Here is a 23,490-nt window from a genome sequence, read left to right as displayed (position 1 = left end):
GCCTAAGCATCCGTTAGTACATTAGGTGAAGGGCTAAACAATACAAACACTTCCTTTGCTTTCTACTTTAAAAAATCTGTGCAAATGGTGGATCCAGGTCGGGTTGTCTATGTAAGTCATGATGTAATTCCACTAATGCTGGCGTAGCCAGAGAATCTTTCCGCGAGACAAATTCATCATACATAACAGGTTAGTATATATGGGTTGTCACCACAGTCTAGAGGCTAACAACACTTAGAACATACCTCTGTCTTCTGATTTACATTGGTGTGACTATAACCTTACCAAAATTTACACTACACTGCCAAGAACATTCAGTCCTGATGCGTCTGCTGATTTCTCTCTCGCGCAAATGCTTTAAATAGATCAAGCCCTAAAGATACATTGAGCACATTCATTCCCGCCATACCAGAAAGAGCTAGTGGCAGCTCAATGCCCTTATCAAACTTGTGTGCGTCGGTGATCAGTCTGTATGTGATCAATATGTGGCAGATCACCCTTGCTGTCACAAAGGTAGTCCAGTTGAGTACCCATTCCAGTTTCACCAGTTTTCTGTTGAAATCACGGAATCCAGCCATTCTCCTCAATTTCCTTACGTGCAAGAATATGGAGTGCATCTGCAGTCATAAAGTTCGTCAATCTGTCTGCCATTGCTGCGTACCAATATTCTAACTTAAGATTAATCGCTGCAACCAAATGTACCCCTTCCACACGGCCTGCTTATGGTGGAGACTGAACTGAACTAGTTATTATGATACTAGATGGTTATGCCCTTGTTCTTAAATAGGGACATTAATGCCTCATTAATATTGTATTCATATTCAAGCAACGTGATGCAGACCTGTACAATTGACAAACGGAAGGAAAGTTAACAGGAACCATCAACATTATGTCTGTAAGACAAATGACATAAATATAACCATCAGTGGACCACACTCAACAAATGGTTTCGTAGTGTAGTGGTTAGCACTCCAGACTTTGAATCTGGCGACCTGGGTTCGAATCCCGGCGAGACCTATTTTTTTATTTGACATATTGGTATTTCCATGGTACAATCTACTCACTTCTTTTTTGGGCTGACCGTTTAGTATTGGATAAAATATCGACTCACAAATTTTTAGCTGGCATTTAGTGTTTCCAGGGTACAATGTACTCTTATTTTTTGCTGAGATTTAGTGTTTCCCTGGTACCCAAACCTTCCATGGTACAACTACTCACAGTCTAGAGGCTAATAACCTTCCATGGTACAACTACTCGCACTCTAGAGGTTACTAACCTTCCATGGTACAACTACTCTCAGTCTGGAGGCTACTAACCTTCCATGGTACAATTACTCTCAGTCTGGAGGCTACTAACCTTCCATGGTACAACTACTCTCAGTCTAGAGGCTAATAACCTTCCATGGTACAACTGCTCTCAGTCTAGAGGCTAATAACCTTCCATGGTAAACTTGAAGATACCGCTGTCCTCTGATCTACCTTGGTGTGACTATAACCTTACCAAAATTTACAGACACTATCAAGAAAGGCACATTCGCTGCAACCAAATGTACCCCTTCCACACTGCTTACGGTGAAGACTCAACTGACCTAGTTAGTTCGATAGATGTACCCTTGTTTCTAAAATGGGATATCAATGCCTCATTAATATTCCATTCTGGCAATGTGATGCAGACATGTTAAAGAACTCAAATCATGTATTCTAGCAATGTGCATGAACATGAAGAAGGAACTGCAATGGCCACTAGCGAGTGGTTGGAAGATCAGCTGAGCAATCAAAACAATTAACCTTCAAGGTCATACTGAATGGACCAACCATATTCCAAATTGTAAGGATAAAGTGAATTGTCTTATCTGCGTTCTATTTGTATCATCATTCAAGCAACAGGTTTACTGCAGTAAAGTTTGGCTACAACTTAGTCGCTAAGACAGTATTACCTCTGTCATGACATTGTCGAAGGGGGGCTATGGTTACAACTGATCCACAGAAGTGAGATATCAGAGACCGGCCACGGCGAGGGTGGTGCTGATAAGTTACAATGTTTTGGTCGTGCGTTTATTTTGTAAGGTGAAATAGAACTAGTGCTGGAAAATCCACTACTGGCTAACCATATTGAAATTAGATACATTTTGTTATCCAATGGTTGACCCAATGCATCTGCTCTCAAATATTGTGTGTTGTTAAGTGCACAATGTATATTCTTGAAGCTTAATAAAGAGAGGGAAAAACACCAAAAAAACACTCAACACTTCGTAAATCCGAATAGCACCTCAATGAGACAAAATTATTGTACCACGCAATAGAGCATTTGGCTAAATGAATTGAAAAACTAAAATAAAATAAGACATTCGTTGGATATTCCTTGCTCACTTTAGCTGCCAAGTGGCAAACTAAAGCAAGTCCAAGAAAACAGATGGAAATTTAACAGGGACAATCGAGTAAAGGAAAATATTTTGTCTGTAAGCCAAATGACAGAAATATAATAATCATCAGTGGATCAACTTAACAAATGGTTTCGTAGTGTAGTGGTTAGCACTCCAGACTTTGAATCTGGCGACCTGGGTTCGAATCCCGGGGAGACCTACTTTTTTATCTAACAATATAGTATTTCCATAGTACAGTGTACTCAAATTTTTAGTTGACATCTAGTGTTTCCAGGGTACAATACAATGTACTCCTATTTATGCTGACATTCAGTATTTCCCAGTGTACCCAGACCTTCCATGGTACAAATACTAGAGGCTGATAACACTTGAACATAACTCTAGTAATTTACATTGGTGTGACTATAACCTTACCAATATTTATAGTACACTATCAAAAAAGGCACATTCAGTACCTATAGATACCAACTTCAGATTAGTCGCTGCAACCAAATGTATCCCTTCCTCACTGCTTAAGTTGAAGACTGACCTACATAATTCCGTAGATGCTTATACCCTTGTTCTTAAAACGGGACATTAATGTCTCATTAATATTATATTCTATCAGTGATGCAGACCCATACCAGAAAAAATAAATTGTGTTCTAGCAATGTGAGTCAACATGAAGAACAAACTGCAATGGCCACTAGCGAGCGATTGAAAGCCCAGCTGGGTAATCAAAACAATTAACCTTGAAGGTCATACTGACTGAATGGACCGACTGTAATACTTGTTCCAAATTGTAGGGATAAAGTGAAATGTCTTATCTACGTTCTCTTCGTATGGAGGCACGGTTACAACTACTGATCAAAAGAAGTGAGACATCGGAGACGTGTAAGAAGGGTGGGCCTGCCACGACGAGGTTGGTGCTAATAAGTAAGAATGTCTTTGCCATGTGCTCATTTTTTAAGATGCCATAGAACAAGTGGTTGAAATCCACTACTAGCTAAGCATGTTGAAGCTAGATAAAAGAAATTATCCAATGGTTGTCCCAATGCATCTCCTCTCATATGATGTGTGTTGTTAAGTGCATAAATATTCTTGAAGCTTAATGAAGAAGAGAAAAACACAAAACAAACACTCAAAACACGCAGTAAATTGTAATAGCAACCCAATGAGACAAAATTATCATACCCACACAATGGAGCCTTTGGCGAAAATCAATTCAAAAGAAAAAGTATTCGTCAGATATTCCTTGCTCCATTTAGCTGCCAAATGGCAAACTGAAGCAAGTCCAAAACAAATGTACGGAAATTTAGAAGGAACAATGGAAAAACGGAAAATATTTTGTCTGTAAGCCAAATGACAGAAATATAACCATCAGCGGATCACACTCAACAAATGGTTTTGGAGTGTAGTGGTTAGCACTCCAGACTTTGAATCTGGCGACCTGGGTTCGAATCCCGGCGAGACCTGTTTTTTAGCTGATATTTTAGTATTTCCATGGTGCTATGTGCTCACTTTTTTTAAAAAGATGACATGTAGTCAGGAAAATATCGACTCCCAATTTTGTAGATGACATTTAGTGCTTCCAGGGTAGAATGTACTCCTATTTTTGCTGACATTTAGTATTTCCCTGGTACAATGTACCCAGACCTTCCATCACAGTCTAGAGGCTAATAAGACTTGAAACTTACCACTGTCTTCTGTTTTACATTGCTGTGCCTATAACCTCACCAAAATTTACAGTATACTATCCAGAAAGGCACATTTAGTACATATAGTTACTAACTCAGCCAAATGTACCCATTCCCCACCACTTAAGGTGGAGACTGAACAAAACTACTTATTTCAATAGATGCTTATACCCTTGTTCTTAAAATGGGACATTAACGTCTCATTAATATTCTATTCTAGCAAAGTGATGCAGACACATTAAAGAACTCAAAACCTTGTATTCGAGCAATGTGTGTGAGCATGAAGAAGGAACTGCAATGACCACTAGCGAGCGGTTAAAAGCCCAGCTGGACAATCAAAACAATTAACCTTCAAGGCCATACTGAATGGACCAACCACATTACTTGTTCCAAACTGTAAGGATAAAGTTAAATGTTCTCTCTACGTTCTAGTCATATCATCATTCTGGCAACAGGTTTACTGTAAAGTTTGGGCTACAGCTTAGTTGCTAAGACGGATGAACTCCGTCGGGACATTGTCAAAGGGGGTGGACAAGTTGACCGCAGATTCGGTCCTAGGATTGTTAGAGAGCGGTAAAGATGATATGATAGCGGGCCGGCGATAGGCTCGAAGGAAGAGGTGCCCGCGGGGGGGGGGGGGGGGGGGGGGGGGTATGGTTACAACTACTGATCCACAGAACTGAGATATCACAGACCTGTAAGAAGGGCGACTCGACCACCAGGAGGTTGGCGTTAATAATAACAATGTTTTTGCCATGTGTTTATTTGCCACTACTGGCTAATCATGTTGAAGCTAGATAGATTTTGTTATCCAATGGTTGTCGCAATGCATTCCCTCTCATACGATTTATGCTGAAAGTGCATAATATATACTTTTGAAGCTTAATGAAGAAGAAGAGAAAAAACACCAAACACCTAGTAAGTCTTGATAGCAGCTCAACGAGAGAAAATTATCGTACCCACGCAATGGAGCCTTTGGGTAAAATGAATGGATAAGAAGTATTCTTTGGACATTCATCACTCCATTTAGCTGCCAAGTGGCAAACGGAAGCAAATCCAACGAAAGGATTTAACAGGGACAATCAAGTAAAGGAAAGTAGTTTGTCTGTAAGCCAAATGACAGAAATATAACCAGCTGAGGATGTCACTCAACAAATGGTTTCGTAGTGTAGTGGTTAGCACTCCAGACTTTGAATCTGGCGACCTGGGTTCGAATCCCAGCGAGACCTACTTTTTTATTTGACATTATAGTATTTCCATAGTACAATGAGCTCATAATTTTATTTTATTTTGATGACATATAGTAGTCCTGAAAAATATCGAATCACAATTTTTTAGATGACATTTAGTGCTTCCAGGGTAGAATGTACCCCTTTTTGCTGATATTTAGTATTTCCTAGTACATTGTACCCAGACCTTCCACGGTACAAATACTCAGTCTAGAAGCTAATAACACTTGAGCATACCTCTGTCTTATGATTTACATTAGTGTGACTACAACCTTGCCAAGATTTACACTACACTATCAAGAAAGGCACATTCAGTACCTATAGTTACTAACTTGAGATTAGTCGCTGCAACCAAAGCCCAAAGATGCCCATTACCCACTGTTTACGGCGGAGACTGAACAGACTTAATTCCATAGATGCGTATGCCCTTGTTTTCAAAATGGGATATCAATGCCTCACCAATAATCTATTCTAGCAATGTGATGCAGTACAAGAACTCAAAATATCGTATTCTAGCAATGTGAGTGAACATGAAGAAGTAACTGCAATAACCACTAGCAAGTGGTTGAAAGCGCAGCTGGCCAATCAATACAATTATCCTTCAAGGTCATACAGAATGGAGCGACCATATTACTTGTTCCAAATTAACGCACCTCAAACACCTAGTAAATCCTAATAGCAGCTCAATGAGACAAAATTATGGTAACCATGCAGTGAAGCCTTTGGCTAAGATGAATTTAAAAAAGGGTATTTGTCGGATATTCCTAGCTCCATTAAGCTCCAAAGTTGCACATGGAAGCAAGTCCGAAAAAAGGGAAGGAAATTTAACACAAACCATCGAGTAAAGAAAAATATTGTCTGTAAGGCAAATGACAGAAATATAACCATCAGTGGATCACACCCAACAAATGGTTTCGTAGTGTAGTGGTTAGCACTCCAGACTTTGAATCTGGCGACCTGGGTTCAAATCCCGGCGAGACCTAATTTTTTGGCTGGCATTTTAGTATTTCCATGCTACAATGAACTCACCTTTTTTATGACATTTTAGTATTCAGGAAAAATATCGACTCACAATCTTTTAGCTGACATTTAGTGTTTCTAGGGTAGAATGTACTCCAATTTCTGCTGACATTCAGTATCTCCCTGGTACAATGTACCCAGACCTACCATGGTACTAAACTACTAATACTCGCAATCTAGAGGCTAAACACTTGAAACATACCTCTGTCTTCTGATTCACATTCGTGTGACTATAACCTTACCAAAATTTACGGCCACAATCAAGAAAGGAACATTCAGTACCTATAGTTACTGACTTCAGATTAGTCATTGCAACCAAAGGAACCCCTTCCCCGCTGCTTACGGCAGAGACTGAACAAGAACTCAAAATATTGTATTCTACCAATGTGAGTGAACTTGAAAAGGAACTGCAACGGCCACTGGCTAGTGGTAAAAAGCAAGCTGGCCAATCAAAACAATTATCCTTCAAGGTCATACTGAATAGAGCAACCAAATTACCTGTTCCAAATTATCGTACCTAAAACAACTCTTAGATCCTAATACAGGTCAATGAGAAAAAAATATTCTACCCACGCAATGGAGCACATGGCTAAAATGATTTCAAAAAATAAAATAAAATAACATAATCATTGGATATTCTTTGCTCCATTTAGCTGCAAGGTGGCAAAAGCAAGCAAGTCCAAAAAAACAGAAGAAAGTTTAACAGGAACTATCGAGTAAAAGAAACTATTTTGTCTGCAAGCCAAATGACAGAAATATAAGCATCATTGGGTCACACTCAACAAATGGTTTCGTAGTGTAGTGGTTAGCACTCCAGACTTTGAATCTGGCGACCTGGGTTCGAATCCCGGCGAGACCTACCTTTTTGGCTGGCATTTTAGTATTTCCATGCTACAATGAAGTCATCTTTTTTTATGACATTTTAGTATTCGGGAAAAATATCAACTCGCAATCTTTTAGCTGACATTTAGCGTTTCCAGGGTAGAATGTACTCCTATTTTTGCTGACATTTAGTATTTCCCTAGTACAATGTACAAAGACCTTCCATGGTACAGGTACTTACAGTCTAGGGGCTAAGAACACTTGGATCTTCTGATTTAGATTGGTATGACTATAACCTCACCAAAATTTACAGTACACCATCAAAAAAGGCACATTCAGTACCTATAGTTACTAACTTCAGATTAGTATCTGCAACCAAACGTACCCCCTCCCCAGTGCTTACTGTGGAGAGTGAACTGAACTACCCATTTCCATAGATGCGTCTACCCTTATTCTTAAAAAGGGACACTAATGCCTCATTGATATTCTATTCTAGCAATGTGATGCAGACCCATACAAGAACTCAAAATATCGTATTCTAGCAATGTGAGTGAACATGAAGGAACTGCAATGGCCACTAGCGAGTGGTTGAAAGCACAACTGGCAATCAAAACAATTATCCTTCAAGGTCATACAGAATGGAGCGACCATATTACTTGTTCCAAGTTATCGTACCTCAAACACCTAGTAAATCCTAATGGCAGCTCAATGAGACAAAATTATGGTACCCACGCAATGAAGCCCTTGGCTAAAATGAGTTCTAAAAAAAGTTACTTGTTAGATATTCCTAGCTCCATTAAGCTCCAAAGTTGCAAATGGAAGCAAATACAGAAAATTGGAAGGAAATTAACACAAGCCATCGAGTAAAGGAAAATATTTTGTCTGTTAGGCAAATGACAGAAATATAACCATCAGTGAGTCACACCCAATAAATGGTTTCGTAGTTTAGTGGTTAGAACTCCAGACTTTGAATCTGACAACCTGGGTGATTTCCATGCTACAATGAACTCACATTTTTTATGACATTTTACTATTCGGGAAAAATATCGACTCACAATCTTTTAGCTGACATTTAGTGTTTCCAGGGTAGAATGTACTCCTATTTTTGTCGACATTCAGTATTTGCCTGGTACAATGTATAGAGACCTACCATGGTATACTAATACTCACAATCTAGAGGCTAATAACACTTGAAACATACTTATTCTTCTGATTTACATTGGTGTGACTATAACCTTACCAAAATAAAAATAGAAGTAAGGTATCATTGGATATTCCTTGCTCCATTTAGCTGCAAGGTGGCAAACGCAAGCAAGTCCGAAGAACAGAAGGAAATTTAACAGGAACCATCGAGTAAAGGAAAATATTTTGTCTGTAAGCCAAATGACAGAAATATAACCATTAGTGGGTCACACCCAACAAATGGTTTCGTAGTGTAGTGGTTAGCACTCCAGACTTTGAATCTGGCGACCTGGGTTCGAATCCCGGCGAGACCTACTTTTTTAGCTTGCAATATAGTATTTGCATAGAATGTGCTCACAATCTTTTATGACATATTAGTGTTCGGGGAAAATATCGACTCCCAATCACTGACATTTAGTGTTTCCGGGGTAGAATGTGCCTCCTTTTTGCTAACATTTAGTATTTCCCTAGTACAATGTACCCGGACCTTCCATGGTACAGATACTCATAGTCTAGAGCATTGTTTTTAAGGCGTCCTGCCTTGGACGCTTAGGCGATAAGGCGCCTGGGCAGCGCCTTACAAATATGCCTGCCTTAGGCGCTTAGGCGTCCGCCTTAGGCGCCTAGGCGTCGCCTAGGCGCTAGAGTGGGTGGTGCTCGCCTTAGGTCGCCTTACCGCCTTAAAAACAATGGTCTAGAGGCTAAGAACACTTGAAACATACCTCGGTCTTCTGATTTACATTCCTGTGACTGTAACCTCGCCAAAAAATTACAGTACATCATCAAAAAAGGCACATTTAGTACCTATAGTTACTTACTTCAGATTAGTAGCTGCAACAAATGTACGAACTACCTATTTCCATAGATGTGTATACCCTTGTTCTTAAAAAGGGACATCAACACCTCATTTACCCGCAAAAGAAACTCATTAATATTCTATTCTAGCAATGTGATGCAGACCCGTACAATAACTAAAAATCTTGTATTCTAGCAATGTGAGTGAAAAATGAAGATGCAACTGCAATGGCCATTACCGAGTACTGTAGTTGATAGCACAGCTGGCCCATCAAACAATTATCCTTCAAGGTCATAATGAATGGACCAACCACATTACTTTTTCCAAATTATCGTACATCAAACACCTAGAAAACCCTTATAGCAACCCAAACAGACAAAAGACCGTACTCACGCAATGGAGCCCTTGGCTAAAATGAATTGAAAAATAAAATAAAACAAGTCATTCATCAGATAACTCCGCCTATGTCTTCTAGGCATAGCCGGTCCCAAACCCGGGTAAAGGAAGAGGGTTGTGATAGGCTTGGCGAGCCAACGTAAAAACTAGCCAGTCCCATAGGTATGAAACCCATTTGAGCGAGAGTAGTACTAGGATGGGTGACCTCCTGGGAAGTCCTCGTGAAAGGGTTTCATATCTAAGGGTTGTGATAGGCTTGGCGAGCCAACGTAAAAACTAGCCAGTCTTTTGGGTATGAAACCCATTTGGGCGAGAGTAGTACTAGGATGGGTGACCTCCTGGGAAGTCCTCGTGAAAGGGTTTCATATCTAGCCTACCCCAACTTGTTTGGGATAAAAGGCTTCATAAGTAAGTAAGTAAGTCATTCATCAGATATGCCTTGCTCCATTTAGCTGCCAAGTGGCAACCGGTAGCAGGTCCAAAAAAGACAGAAAATTTAACATGAAGCATGGCCTAAAGAGATAATATTTTGTCTTAAGCCAAATGACACAAATATAACAATTGGCGGATCACACTCAACAAATGGTTTCGTAGTGTAGTGGTTAGCACTCCAGACTTTGAATCTGGTGACCTGGTTTCAAATCCAGGCGAGACCTATTTTTTTAGCTGGCAATTTAGTTTTCCATGGTACAATATACTCACATCTTTTTGTGGCATTTAGTATTTGAGAAAAATATTGACTCGCAATTTTTTAGCTGACATTTAGTGTTTCCAGGGTAGAATGTACTCATATTTTTGCTGATATTTAGTATTTCCCTGGTACAATGTACCCAGACCATCCATGGTACAGATACTCAGACTAGAGGTTAATAACACTTGAAACATATCTCTGCCTTCTGATTTACATTGGTGTGACTATAACCTCGCCAAAATTTACAGTACACTATCAAGAAAGGGACGTTACCTATACTTGCTAACTTCAGATTAGACGCTGCAACCAAATGTACCACTTCCCGACTGCTTACGGCCGAGACTGAACTGAACTACTTGTTTCAATAGATGCTTATACCCTTGTTCTTAAAATGGGACATCAATGACTCATTAATATTCTGTTCTAGCAATGTGATGCAGAAACGTACAAAAACTCAAAATCTTGTATTCTAACAATGTGCATGGACATGACGAAGAAACTGCAATGGCCAATAACGAGTGGTCGAAAGCCAAGATGGACAATCAAAACAATTAGCCTTCAAGGTCATATTGAATGCTGACCACATTACTTGTAATGTAAGGATAAAGGGAAATGTCTTCTCTATGTTCTCTATGTATCATCGTTCCGCAAACAGGTTTACTGCCACAAAGTTTGGGCTACAACTTAGTTGGTAAGTCGACATTACCTCTGTTGTGAAATTGTCGAAGGGGGCGAACAAGTTGAATGCAGATTTAATCCTAGGATAGTCAGAGAGCGGTAAGATGAGATGATGGGGGCAGGCGATGAGCTCGAAGGAAGAGGTGAGAAGGGGGGGGGGGGGGGTACAACTACAGACCATAGAAGTGAGATATCGCCATACGCCATATCGGAGACATGTAAGAAGGGAGACCCGACCACGACGAAGATGGTGCTAATAGTAACAATACTTTTGGCATGTGCTTATTTTTTAAGTGCTATAGAACAAGTTGTGGAAAATCCACCACTGGCTAACCATGTTGAAGCTTTATACATTTTGTTATCCAATTTTTGTCCCAATGCATCTCCTCTCATATGTTGTGTGTTCTTAAGTGCATAATATATCCTTGAAGCGTAACAAAGAACAAGAGAAAGAACACCAAACAGACACTAAACACCTAGTAAATCCTAATAGCAGCTCAATGAGACAAAATTATCATACCCATGCAATTGAGCCTTTGGCTAAAATGAATTGAAAAAAAAAATTTGTCGGATATTACTTGCTACATGTAGCTGCCAAGTGGCAAATGGAAGTAAATCCAAAAAAGGGAAAGAAATTTAACAGGAACCATCAAGTAAAGGAAAATCTTTTGGCTGTAAGCCAGATGACAGAAATATAACCATCAGTGTACCACACTCAACAAATGGTTTCGTAGTGTAGTGGTTAGCACTCCAGACTTTGAATCTGGCGACCTGGGTTCGAATCCCGGCGAGACCTACTTTTTTAGCTGACATTTTAGTATTCCCATGGTACAATGTACTCGCTATTTTTTTCCGGCTTTTAGTATTCAGGAAATATATCTACTTGCGATTTTTCAGCTCACATTTAGTGTTTCTAGGGTAGAATGTACTCCTATTTTTGCTGATTAGTATTTCCTTGGTAAAATATACGCAGACCATACAAATACTCACAAGTGAAAGAAAAGTGTATACTCCAAATGTACACCTACCCACTAATTACGGTGGAGACTGAACTGAACTAATTATTTTGATACTGTGTTCTTAAAACAAGACATGATTGCCTCAGTAATATTCAATTCTAGCAACATGATGCGCCAACCCGTGCAAGAACTCAAAATATTGTATTCTAGCAATGTTAGTGAACACGAAGAAGGAACTGCAATGGCCACTATCGAGTGGTTTAAATCCCAGCTGGGCAATCAAAACAGTTAGCCTTCAAGGTCATACTGAATGGGCCTACCATGTCATTTGTTCCAAATTGTACTGATAAAGTGAAAGGTCTTCTCTACGTTCTCTTTGTATTATCATTGGCAAAAGGTCTACTGCAATAAATTTTGGGCTACAACTTATTAATGTGGTCATCTACCAACTATGGTCATGCTTGTGACAGCAGCTCGCAATCCTGAGTTGGAAAGGCAATGCTAGTGTACTGATTTACATCACATGCCACGAAGATGGTCTGTTGGTCACAATTTAGGTGCAATGCAATTTATAAGTGCAAAGGAAAGGATTTCTCTCTTAAGGAGTACACACCTATTCCTCAACAACTGGGTAAATAGTAACCCCATGGCAAATGATAAGACAAAAAACTATTTGAAGTGACCAAGTAAACCAAATTTGTCAACAAAATTAAATGCCAGAAAATATGAGAAAAGATATGTGTATGTACCTCGCATAGAAGAGTGAGAATTAGGTAGTTGATTGTCACATTCCGATACAGAGCTAGCGTAAAGCAAATAAGCAGAATAAGGTGATGCATCAGAATCCCAGGAATCCATCCACTGTACAGCCGGTAGCGGAGCATATCCAATTGGTCATAAGCAAAGTAGCCACATGAAAAGCACAGAGCAGAATATGCTCCAATCCAACTGCTACCAACTAATTCTTCATGCTGAAACATGTTCTCAAGGCCCTTGGTACGCCATTGGCACAATAGAACAAAGATAACTGCAAATCGAGATAGGAGTGAGATAGAGTCGATCAACAAGCCTAACAACATATGACAGCATCGATGGAACAAACTAAAGAGATAAATATTTACCAAAAAAAGACATAGTTCAAGAATATGCATTACACCTACGAGCCATCCATTTAAAAGAAGGATCAACAGTTTTACATACTGCAGAGGGAATGCTCTACAACTTCCTAACTATCTTGAGAGAAACAACAGCACCACTAAATCCAATGGCACATGGACCATCTACGACATAAAATTTCCATTTCTATCATTTTTTTTGCTTAGGCATTGTCAATTACATGGGCGATGGATTTACTGGCAATAAGTACGTGCAAAGAAGTGGTACACGAAAAGTAATGCTTGAGAAAGGTAGTGTTCTAAAAATCAGCCGCCTAGTGCACCTAGAGGGCCCCCAGATACTAGGTGACACCCATCCTGCTAGCCAATTTATCCCTCCTAGGCCCACCTAATTGGCGTTTAGGCACTAGATGCTGATTTGCCGCCCAACTAGCAGACAAAATGGAGATATTTGGTGCCTAACTAGTGAACTCTTCTAAACACACTGTATACCATCACCATTCTTTTTAAGGGTTGGCAAATTTTCATGGAAAACATGGAAGTATTTGCACGCAAGGCCATTGCATGGTTGCCACATTTACTTGGAAACTGAAACCACACAACCTCTAGAAGCTGAACATGCTATAAACAGCAAGGTAGCAAGCAATATGGGCTTTTAGAAATCCTGCACAATTTCAGCCAATCAAAGCTCAAATGGAGACAATTTTCAACAGCACAAGTAAGCAGTATCACAGTGACCAACGATACTAACAATAACAGTACATAGCTCATAGTGCCCCCTTTTGTTCAGGGCCGACCAAATTGCATCAAGCATCAACAGGTTTACCGGCTGATTAATCTGCCGCGCCCTCTCTATCCCCACCAAATTCGCGCAACGCTGGAAGTCAATTGGGCGTACGCTTTCTTCTACTAGGCGATTAACCCGAAGCACGTGTACGGGAAAAGCGACGGAACTAAATGCGAGGGTTCGGAGGGGGGGGGGGGGGGGGGGGGCGGACCTGAGGCGGAGGTGAGGGAGGAGTGGAGCAGCGAGACGGCGGTGTTGACGAAGAGCGGGTCGCGGGAGACCGCGGCGCGGATGGCCGTGTTGGCGGCCTGGAAGAAGGCGAAGCCGGCGGCCACGGCGGCCAGCTCGCGGCGTCCCCGGGCGCCGATCTCGAACCCCACCGACACGGCCCACAGCACCAGCGTCGCCGCGAAGAAGGCGCTCGTGTCGCCCGCGCCGGCGCGGCGGGGCGGCGGCATCGGGGCTCGTGCCGTCTCCGCGTGGCGAGCCGAGAGCCGCACCCGTCCACACGCTAGCCGGCTAGTCCCCCCCTCCCCTCTTCGTCGGCCGCTTGGATTGGACCGCCCGCTTGTTGCTTTCCGGACCTAGAACCCGACACCCGGGCCCCACCCCTAGGGGAGAGAGAGAACCGATCCTTCGAAATTTGAAACGAAAATAATTCGATCTAGTAGAAAAAGAGGAAAAGAAATGCCCCGGGCGTAACGTCATCCATCTCGCTCGCTGGGCCGTCCCCCGTCGGCTCGATCCCCACAGCCCAACCACCACCAAGCCGGCCGGCCACCGCGAGCGGGGGGGTTGATTTCCCCATGGCGTCCAAGCAGATGGAGGAGATCCAGCGGAAGCTGGCGGTGCTGGCCTACCCGCGCGCCAGCGCGCCTGCGCAGTCCCTCCTCTTCGCCGGCGTCGAGCGCTACCGCCTCCTCGAGTGGCTCTTCTTCCGGTACGCCCGCCCCCGCATTTCCGCCCCGCCCGCCCTCCGCCGTGTGCCTCGGCGCGGGTTCTGGGGCTCGTAGGGTTTCCGAATTGAGGGTTTCGTTTGCTGACCTGCTGCTGCTGCTGTGGTCCGGAGGCTGCTGGGCGACAGATCGCCATTCACGCAGCAGAACTGGCAGGGGGACAGCCTCGACCGCGACGAGGAGAACAGCAGGATCCAACGTAAGGTTTCTGCTCCACCTGTTTCGCCGCGCTGAATTGGGAGTGCTTGCTCGTGCCTTGTGCTGATGGTTGGGGTTATGCAGACTTGGCGGAGATCGCGAATTTCCTTGGTATCACGCCTTCAGTCGACACTGAGGCGATTCAGGTGAGAGGAATGCAGCTCTTTGTTCTACGAAGCTTACATTTGTTGAGTATTAGATTTTGTTACACACAGATGGCAGATCTCTGGTGTGTGGTGAAAATCGCAAACTCAGATTCAGCGTTTGTCATCTTTTGTGGGATTGCAGGGCAGAGGCAGCTACGACGAGCGGGTGGAGCTCCTCCGTCTAATTGTTGACTTGGTGGAAGCTAGCTGCTATGCCGACAATCCAGAGTGGAGGTTGGTTTGCACTTTACTGTCTGTGGTATACTTTTGCTATGCTGATTATGCAAAGGCATTAGTCAGATTCTGATGTCGGTAGCTATTTTCAGTTAAACATTTTCTAGCACTGTAAGCGGAAAGGAATGTTTGATGCAAAATGTACTGTGTTGTACAGAAAATATTAGATGATGCTTTAACCTCAGTATTAGGGCATCTAAAACATAAACTTTCTGACAAATTGCTCCCTGGCAGTGTTGATGAGCAGTTGGCAAAGGACGTACAACTTGTAGATTCCATTGCAGAGAAACAGGCACAAATATTTTCAGAGGAGTGCAAGCTTTTTCCTGCAGATGTCCAAATACAATCAATTTACCCCCTGTAAGTACGCCCAATTTGATGCTCTTATCATTTGTGTTATTTAGAGGGCTCGGATTTCTAGCACCCTTATAACTCCTTAAATGGTATTAATCCATCTTGCTGTCTTGTGACCCCCAGTTGACTAGCAATTTAACGAACCAGTGAACCACCACTATTTCACTGAGTTAAATTATCATTTTGCAGGCCTGATATAGCAGAACTAGAGTTGAAGCTCTCTGAGTATACCAAAAAGATGTCAAATCTGCAACAGATGGTGCAGGAGCTAGCCTCAAAGGTATATAAACACATCACTGGATCCTACTTCTGTATTCGTATAGTTGTGATCATATATTTAAAATCAATCTATACACTTCTATCTGAAATTCCCATGCATATCATGTTTGTTAGTTTGTTGACAGTACCCTGCAGTATGCTATTTGCGCTAACAGTGGTCTCTGCTGCCCAGTATGACTATAATCCGAACGAAGACTATGCCGAGACAGAGTTGAAGTTGAGGGAACATTTGCAATCGTTTCTTGAAACAGTAAAATCCTTCAATATGATATACACTAAGGTGAACATCTTATGCAACGTTATGTAATTTTCTCCCTGTATCTCCTTATATTCCAGACAAATAACCTTGACATGAATATCATTTGTACTTCTGATTATCATTTTTCATGTGTTTTGAGTTGTTGGATGATAGAAGTTATTTGTCGTTGTAGGAAATTCATCCTTGGACCCACATGATGGAGGTGCCACAGTTGCATGGGTTTGGTCCAGCTGCTAACCGCTTGTTAGAGGCTTATAACACACTTTTAAAGGTACTATCTGAATATATTTTTATTCGTTTATTGGTCACTTTGTTGCTCATTTGAATTTCTTGTCTATCTCTGACGGTCTGACCTATATGTCATGATCTGGTTATTTGAACTTTTGATGGGATGAAAATAGTAGAAGTTCATTTGTCAGTAGGTACTCAGTATGTCAAAATACTGTCATAGTTTTATGACATTTCTTTCAAGTTTCAGTGACTATTTATTATCATAGGTTATTTATTGTCCTGCAATATGAACTTAATGCACAGGACAGATGTTTGTTTTTCCCTGTCAAAAACTCAAAAATAGCCTCGTATAAACCTTATTGGTGTTATTTTTGAAATGCCGATGGCTGGCAATATTATCTTGTGAACTCTAGTCAACTGGAATTAAACACCCTGCTACAAATTCTAAAGCAAATCTGGGTAGCTTCAGATATCTATAAGCCTGGAAGTTTCTGTGTAGTGAGTAGTCCTTGTATTCTGTTCTATGAAATGTATCTCCAAAATAGTAGTATAAGATAACATGGTATAGCTTTATGTAGAATTACACTGTGTCATCCGTTTAAAATAATACCACCTCTTACTTGAAACTTTTACAGCTCTTGTAGTAATTCATGTCCTTTCAAGTAGTTAGCGTGCTCTGGCTAAGTGCTGACAGCGTCAACCATACTCTTACAAAACATGCTTTGACTTGAGTGCTTATTTATGATGTGCAGTTCCTTGGAAATTTGAGGAGCCTGCGAGATTCATATACAGCAATGGCAGCTGGCTCACTTTCAAATTCAAGCGAGCCTTCATCCGTCACAAAAATCATTTCAGACTGTGAATCCGCGCTCACGTTCTTAAACAACAGCCTTGCCATCCTTTCAACTTCCGTGGCACGGGAGCAGGGTGAAACACTATGATTTTATGGCCATCTTATACCAAGATTCAACTCTGGTACACGTGTGTAAGCTTGTAGTGATTCAGCTGTTTGCCTTTTGGTTTCAGTTGAGGCGCGGAGTAAAGCTTGTGTTCCCATTGTCGGTGTGGTCGTGTATTTGTGTGTGGTTGTTGATTCTTTTGCAGTTGTAACTTGTGACGTTCAGTGAACAATTCTTATAAACTTGATAGCATAGCACTAGTTAACTGTGTTTCTACATTCATAGCGAAACTGATTGTGATGGCTTATGGATTATGTCTCTGCACCTCATTGGTGCATTCTTCGACTGCCTGGCATATTATCCAATACCATGTCGATCAAGATTGGCTTTGTCTTATAAAAGTTTATTGAGGGAGTATTTGGGTTATATTAATTAAGGAAACATTCAGAAAATATCCTATGAAAACTTAGAAATGCATCTAAATATGAGAAAATCCTTTTGAATTTAATTCGTCATTGTTTGTTTGCCGGTCGTTGCACCACCAAAGAGAACAAATTCGTCATCTGTCGGAGCTAGAGATGATCTTCACGGAGGAGGAAGTTTGGCAAGTAATTAAAAACATGCACCCAGATGGCGCACCTGGACCGGATGGATTCGGTGCTATGTTTTATCAAAGAGCTTGGCCAATCATCAAGAATGACATAATGGCGGCGCTTGCCAAGCTTGCACTGGGAGAGAGCAGAGGATTCGCAAGACTTAATCAAGCCCTCATAGTGCTCATACCCAAAAAGACGGATGGCGTTGGATGTGGGAGATTTCCGGCCGATCAGTTTACCGCATAGTTTTTCCAAACTGCTCGCCAACAGAGTTCGAAAGCAAATGCCCGAACTGGTATGGCGCACCTAGACCGGATGGATTCGGTGCTATGTTTTATCAAAGAGCTTGGCCAATCATCAAGAATGACATAATGGCGGCGCTTGCCAAGCTTGCACTGGGAGAGAGCAGAGGATTCGCAAGACTTAATCGAGCCCTCATAGTGCTCATACCCAAAAAGACGGATGGCGTTGGATGTGGGAGATTTCCGGCCGATCAGTTTACCGCATAGTTTTTCCAAACTGCTCGCCAACAGAGTTTGAAAGCAAATGCCTGAACTGGTGGGAGTGAACCAGTCTGCATTCATAAAAGGGAGAAGCTTGCATGATAATTACCTCCTGGTGAGACAAGCAGCCATGAAAATCCATGCGAGGAAGAATCATGTGGTCTTTCTTAAACTGGATATCACACGTGCGTTCGACTCCCTCTCGTGGCCATTCCTGTTCGAGGTTCTCCGAGCCAAAGGATTCGGTACGCTGTATCTAAATTGGATCGCCGCCCTGCTTCAGACTGCTAATACGCGTGTGCTAGTTAATGGAGTCCCCTGGAGGAGAATTTGGCATGCCAAGGGACTTAGGCAAGGGGATCCGGTCTCCCGTTTGCTCTCTCGTTGTTGCTATGGAGGCACTCTCGGCCATTATTACTAGGGCCTTGCAGGAGGGAGTACTAAGCAGTTACATGGGCATCTAGGCGATGCAGAGACTGTCCATATATGCAGATGATGTCGTCCTCTTTGTGAGGCCATCCATGCCGGACCTCGAGTTTGTCTGGAATGCATTGGAGATATTTGGTGAAGCTTCTGGCCTTAGGGTCAATTACAGAAAATCGTCGGCAATCCTAATAACGGAAGATCAGGAAGACCGGGCCAGAGTGGAGAGCCTCTTGCAATGCGCCATCGGGGAATTCCCCTGTAGATATTTAGGGTTCCAGTTAGCTATCAAGAAGCTTACCAAGGTGCAGTGGCAACCGCTCCTAGACCAAGTTAGACACTTTATCCATGCATGGCAGAGAGGTCTTATGCAGCGCTCGGGTCGGCTCGTGTTGGTGAAATTTGTCATCGCGGCTAGACCATTTCATCACTTGCTTATCATGAAGGCACCGGCTTGGGTCCTCAAGGACATCAACGGTTGGATGAGAGCCTTCTTTTGGGCTAGAAAGAACCAAGTAAATGGAGGCCAATGCTTAGTGGCTTGGAACTCAATCTGCAGACGGCTTAGCTACAGTGGACTTGGAGTGAAGAACTTGAGTCTGCAAGCCCTAGCCCTTAGAGTGAGATGGGAGTGGCTTAGGCGTACCGAGTTGCACAGGCCATGGCAAGGTCTTCATATGCTGATTGATGATGAGGCGCGGCAAGTGTTTGGTAGCCTAGTGATGATAACCATTGGCAGAGGATACAAAGTGCTACTCTGGAGGGATAGATGGATTCACGGTTTTGCGGTTCAGGACATAGCGCCATTGCTGGCCCGAGGAGTGGACACAAAGACGAGAAATACTAGGACAGTGGCTCAGACTTTGAGTGGAGAGAGATGGGCTCAGGAGCTGCAACCCCACCTCTCTTATGGAGCGCTGATTCAGGCCATGCACCTTAGGCATGCGATCGCTACAGTGCCGAGAGATGTGCAGGTCGAGGACACCTTTGCATGGCCACATGACAAATCAGGTGTGTACTCGGCAAAGTCCACCTACACCCAGTTGTGCATGGGTGGGATTCGATCCTCGATGGCCATTGGGATTTGGAGAAGCTGGGCCCCGCTTAAGTGCAAAATCTTTGCATGGCTAGCGGTGCAACACAGATTGTGGACATCAGACAGGAGAGCACGGCATGGCTTGCAGGAGGTGCCTTCCACTTGCTATACTTGCATGCAGGAAGAGGATAATGTCGAGCACATTCTGGTGCAATGTGTCTACGTGCGCGAGGTGTGGCACACATGTTTTGACACATTGCAGCTTACTGTTTCGACTCCGAGCAGAAATGATACCTTTGTCGAGTGGTGGCTCGGTACGAGGAGAGGCTTCCAAGGCAAGGACAGGAGGGGATTTGACACTTTTGTCATCGCAGCTGCTTGGTTGCTCTGGAAGCAACGGAATGCATGAGTCTTCAATAGGCAGGAGCAGCAAAAAACACCAGGAGAAACTGCTAGAGGGATCATCGACGGGATTCGAGACTGGAAGAGAGCGGGTATAGGTGTAGGAGGCCTAGATAGATTTGTGAGAAGTTGATATAAGAACATTTGTAGGGTGTGGGTGTTCCGACGATGATGTTCGCATTAACCGTTGGTCTCTTGTAATTATCTTTGATCCCTTCTATAAAGATATGGCACGTCATTAGCGTACTCTCGGAAAAAAAGAGTAACAACTATGTCGCCTATGCATACCCCTCATTGTTGTTGTTGTAACCACTTGTCATGTATGGCGGGATCGGCACAAGGCGCGGGGGTTGGCGCGGGGCATGCCCTGCCCTGTTTCGACATGAATCGATGACTGATTTACTATCACCCTCGCATGGGATCAGTCTACACACAAGACGAGATCATCGGCAACAAGATAGAAACCAAGCCAGCACCGCACAAATGATGGAGCATATTGTCGACAATGACACTAACCCACCAACTAATCAATGTCCTTGACTAGGCAACACCGCCGCCGACACCATACTCTAACCCTGACTACATGTCAAACACGCAAAGACAGGGTTCCCACCACCACCCCGCCCGTTGCAGCAACAAATGGAGGGCGGGGGAACCAGGTCTGGGCCGGGGCCTTATCGCCTAGAGAGAGGAGAGGTTGAGAGTCATCGGCTCGCTTGTATATGCAAATAGGGTCGAAGGTCGGCCCTATTTTTGGTGGAACTTTTGTTATCGGCACACTTCCAATGTGTTTGACATCTATTCAGGAGGAGAATGGAAGCTTAGAGGAGGAAGTTGTGTTGGGGCAAAATATGGGATGTGCCATTTTATTCATAATCCTTTTTTTGGTATATTTAGGCGGATTTTGGTAATAATGATACTCTCTCCGTCCGAAAAAGCTTGGAATGGAGGGAGTATATGATTATGGGGGCTAATAGTATTCGTGGTTGTATGTATATGTTTTAGCCGCAATGAAATGAGACCAACGTGATTGGAAACACGCGCATTCGCACGCGCGCGCACACACACACACAATTTTATAAGGATAGAAGAAGACAATGTGTTCCAGTTTGCACGGTATATAATTGAGTATTTGCATCTCATTTAGTCGAATAGGAACACCTTACCATACCATTTAGACAGCTTGTGCGAGGAACAAGAGTAGGATTCATACCACGTACATATAATAAACAACTAACATTTTGTGCTCAAGCCCCTAAAGACGGGGTCGATAAGATACATGAAAACCATGACTATAGACTACTATGAGATTCCAACCCCTCCACCGAACTTTGATTTGTTGGGAAGAAAAGAAAAGTAAAAAAGGGACACTAGATTTGTGGTTTCACCATGTTCTTTGTATTGCTTGTTACTTTTGGGATTGTGAGGATCTCTAGACGGTTTGGTGTTGTCCAGAAGCTTCCAAAGTTCGCAACACCACCCTCGCGGATTCAGATTCTTCCCCGAACATGTACCGAGTGTCTAGAAAGAGCGAGGATTATGTCAATAAACTGCGTAGGAGTCTAGATCTCAAGCACTGCATCTCCCATGACGGAATAGGAAAAGGTGCAGGTATGGCTCTCTTCTATGATGAGCAAGTTGAAATAAAGAAACTCGCTGTTGGCCCGCGGTATATTGATGTGTTGGTTCGTCTAAATCCCCATGGCCGGCTATGGCGGGGTACATTTGTGTATGGAGAACCTAAAGCCAGTGAGAGGCACCACATGTGGGATCTCCTACGTAGAATCAAACCGAGGTCTAATGAACCTTGGTTCATGATAAGAGATTTTAACGAGACAGCTTGGCAACATGAGCACTTTTCCCAATCTCAGCGAAACGAGAGGAACATGGCAAATTTCAGGGAGGTGCTTGCTGACTGTAATTTGTTGGATCTTGGCTTCAAAGGCCCGAAATGGACATATGACAATAAACAGAGCGGAGCGGACAATGTGAAGGCAAGGATAGACAGAGGGGTGGCTGATCAAGAGTGGAATGCAATTTTTCCAAATGCTTCAATCGAGCACTTATGTACGTCCAGATCAGACCACCTTCCTTTATTGCTCAGATTTGGTCAGAGAGAGGAATGGCGTCCTATTAACAAAATCTTCCGATACGAGTACATGTGGGAAAGAATGGATTCGTTGACTGAAGCTATAGTGAGCAAGTGGAATGAGGATAAACCGGCTGAAAATTTGTCTGAGATATCACAAAAACTGTCAGTCTTGCAAAAGACTCTGAATGATTGGGCAAAACGAAATTTTGGGTCCATAATTAAGCAAACCGCGGCCATGAGGAAGCAGCTGGAGTATCTTTGGTCTAGACCTGCTTCAGCATCCAGAGATAAAGAAATTAAAGCGGCGGCTAAGAACTTGGACGAACTGTTGCATCGCGAAGAAATGATGTGGAGGCAAAGGTCGAGAGCTCTTTGGTTGCGGGAGGGAGACAAAAATACGAAGTACTTTCAGCGCAAAGCTACGTGGAAGAGGAAGAAAAACAACATCAGTAAATTAAAGGATGGAGATGGGAATTGGGTAGAGGATCGGGCCAAGCTTCAGGAGATGACAACAAACTTTTTCAAAAATCTGTACACTAAAGAAAGTGGAGTGGACCCTAAAGTCATTGTAGACTGCTTGACAAACAGAGTGTCAAGTGACATGAATTCCGCACTGGTTAAAGAGTTCTTAGAGAAGGAAGTTAGTGACGCACTTTTTCAGATCGGCCCTCTAAAGGCTCCCGGACCCGATGGTTTTCCCGCCAGATTCTACCAAAGGAATTGGGGCACAGTTAAGAGAGATGCGGTGAACGCGGTCCTGAAGTTTTTTCAAGAGGGAGTTATGCCGAAGGGCACCAACGATACAGTCATAGCACTCATACCCAAAGGAAACAGGCCGGAGCAATTGAAGGACTTTCGCCCTATCAGTCTATGCAATGTGATATACAAGGTAATCTCTAAGTGTATGCTGAATCGCCTAAGACCCTTCCTGGATGAGCTCATTTTGGAAACCCAAAGTGCCTTCATCCCAGGGCGTCTAATTATGGATAATGCTACAATCGCTTTTGAGTGTTTTCACAAGATCCAGAACAGCAAATTGCCTAGGAATACTCATTGCGCCTTTAAATTGGATTTGGCGAAAGCTTACGATCGTGTGGATTGGGGCTTCCTGGAAGAGGCTCTATTGAAGTTGGGTTTTGATCACAAAT

General features: G+C 42.8%; 2 protein-coding genes and 9 non-coding genes across 11 annotated transcripts; 10 read left to right on the top strand and 1 right to left on the bottom strand.

The window, feature by feature from the left end:
* Positions 1-124: 124 nt before the first annotated feature.
* On the bottom strand, positions 125-14,297 carry LOC125545391 (TRAM, LAG1 and CLN8 (TLC) lipid-sensing domain containing protein). The gene is made up of 3 exons (XM_048709312.2): positions 13,946-14,297; positions 12,582-12,859; positions 125-617 (listed from the first exon to the last, which is right to left on the bottom strand). The coding sequence occupies exons 1-3, from the start codon at positions 14,190-14,192 to the stop codon at positions 315-317; spliced, it is 828 nt and encodes a 275-aa protein (XP_048565269.1). The 5' UTR covers positions 14,193-14,297; the 3' UTR covers positions 125-314.
* On the top strand, positions 946-1,017 carry TRNAQ-UUG (transfer RNA glutamine (anticodon UUG)). The gene has a single exon. It is a non-coding gene; the product is annotated as a tRNA-Gln (tRNA).
* Positions 2,511-2,582, top strand: TRNAQ-UUG (transfer RNA glutamine (anticodon UUG)). Its single transcript has one exon. It is a non-coding gene; the product is annotated as a tRNA-Gln (tRNA).
* Positions 3,766-3,837, top strand: TRNAQ-UUG (transfer RNA glutamine (anticodon UUG)). Its single transcript has one exon. It is a non-coding gene; the product is annotated as a tRNA-Gln (tRNA).
* TRNAQ-UUG (transfer RNA glutamine (anticodon UUG)) lies at positions 5,217-5,288 on the top strand. The gene has a single exon. It is a non-coding gene; the product is annotated as a tRNA-Gln (tRNA).
* Positions 6,199-6,270, top strand: TRNAQ-UUG (transfer RNA glutamine (anticodon UUG)). The gene has a single exon. It is a non-coding gene; the product is annotated as a tRNA-Gln (tRNA).
* Positions 7,096-7,167, top strand: TRNAQ-UUG (transfer RNA glutamine (anticodon UUG)). Its single transcript has one exon. It is a non-coding gene; the product is annotated as a tRNA-Gln (tRNA).
* TRNAQ-UUG (transfer RNA glutamine (anticodon UUG)) lies at positions 8,555-8,626 on the top strand. Its single transcript has one exon. It is a non-coding gene; the product is annotated as a tRNA-Gln (tRNA).
* TRNAQ-UUG (transfer RNA glutamine (anticodon UUG)) lies at positions 10,089-10,160 on the top strand. The gene has a single exon. It is a non-coding gene; the product is annotated as a tRNA-Gln (tRNA).
* Positions 11,598-11,669, top strand: TRNAQ-UUG (transfer RNA glutamine (anticodon UUG)). The gene has a single exon. It is a non-coding gene; the product is annotated as a tRNA-Gln (tRNA).
* A 124-nt stretch (positions 14,298-14,421) lies between the features above and the next one.
* On the top strand, positions 14,422-17,597 carry AUG7 (nuclear matrix protein). Its single transcript, XM_048709311.2, has 9 exons — positions 14,422-14,674; positions 14,804-14,889; positions 14,973-15,034; positions 15,177-15,268; positions 15,503-15,628; positions 15,812-15,902; positions 16,074-16,181; positions 16,333-16,431; positions 17,144-17,597. Exons 1-9 carry the CDS (start codon positions 14,541-14,543, stop codon positions 17,330-17,332), a joined length of 987 nt encoding a protein of 328 aa, XP_048565268.1. The 5' UTR covers positions 14,422-14,540; the 3' UTR covers positions 17,333-17,597.
* Positions 17,598-23,490: the final 5,893 nt, after the last annotated feature.

This window comes from Triticum urartu, chromosome 3A, assembly GCF_056163025.1.
Source record: "Triticum urartu cultivar PI428250 chromosome 3A, HENAU_Tu73, whole genome shotgun sequence".
NCBI lineage: Eukaryota > Viridiplantae > Streptophyta > Magnoliopsida > Poales > Poaceae > Triticum > Triticum urartu.
The sequence above is the reverse complement of the archived record's forward strand: the minus strand, read 5'-3'. Positions and strand labels throughout refer to the sequence as shown.

Excerpts from the sequence above, each read along its gene's own strand:
- LOC125545391 (XM_048709312.2), bottom strand. The coding sequence starts at position 14,192 with ATGCCGCCGCCCCGCCGCGCCGGCGCGGGCGACACGAGCGCCTTCTTC. Across the intron at positions 12,860-13,945 it reads CTCCCTCACCTCCGCCTCAG|TTATCTTTGTTCTATTGTGC; the intron begins GTCCGCCCCCCC and ends CTCGATTTGCAG. Across the intron at positions 618-12,581 it reads TTCTCACTCTTCTATGCGAG|ATGCACTCCATATTCTTGCA; the intron begins GTACATACACAT and ends TTATGACTGCAG.
- AUG7 (XM_048709311.2), top strand. The coding sequence starts at position 14,541 with ATGGCGTCCAAGCAGATGGAGGAGATCCAGCGGAAGCTGGCGGTGCTG. Across the intron at positions 15,269-15,502 it reads GCCGACAATCCAGAGTGGAG|TGTTGATGAGCAGTTGGCAA; the intron begins GTTGGTTTGCAC and ends GCTCCCTGGCAG. Across the intron at positions 16,182-16,332 it reads TCAATATGATATACACTAAG|GAAATTCATCCTTGGACCCA; the intron begins GTGAACATCTTA and ends TTGTCGTTGTAG.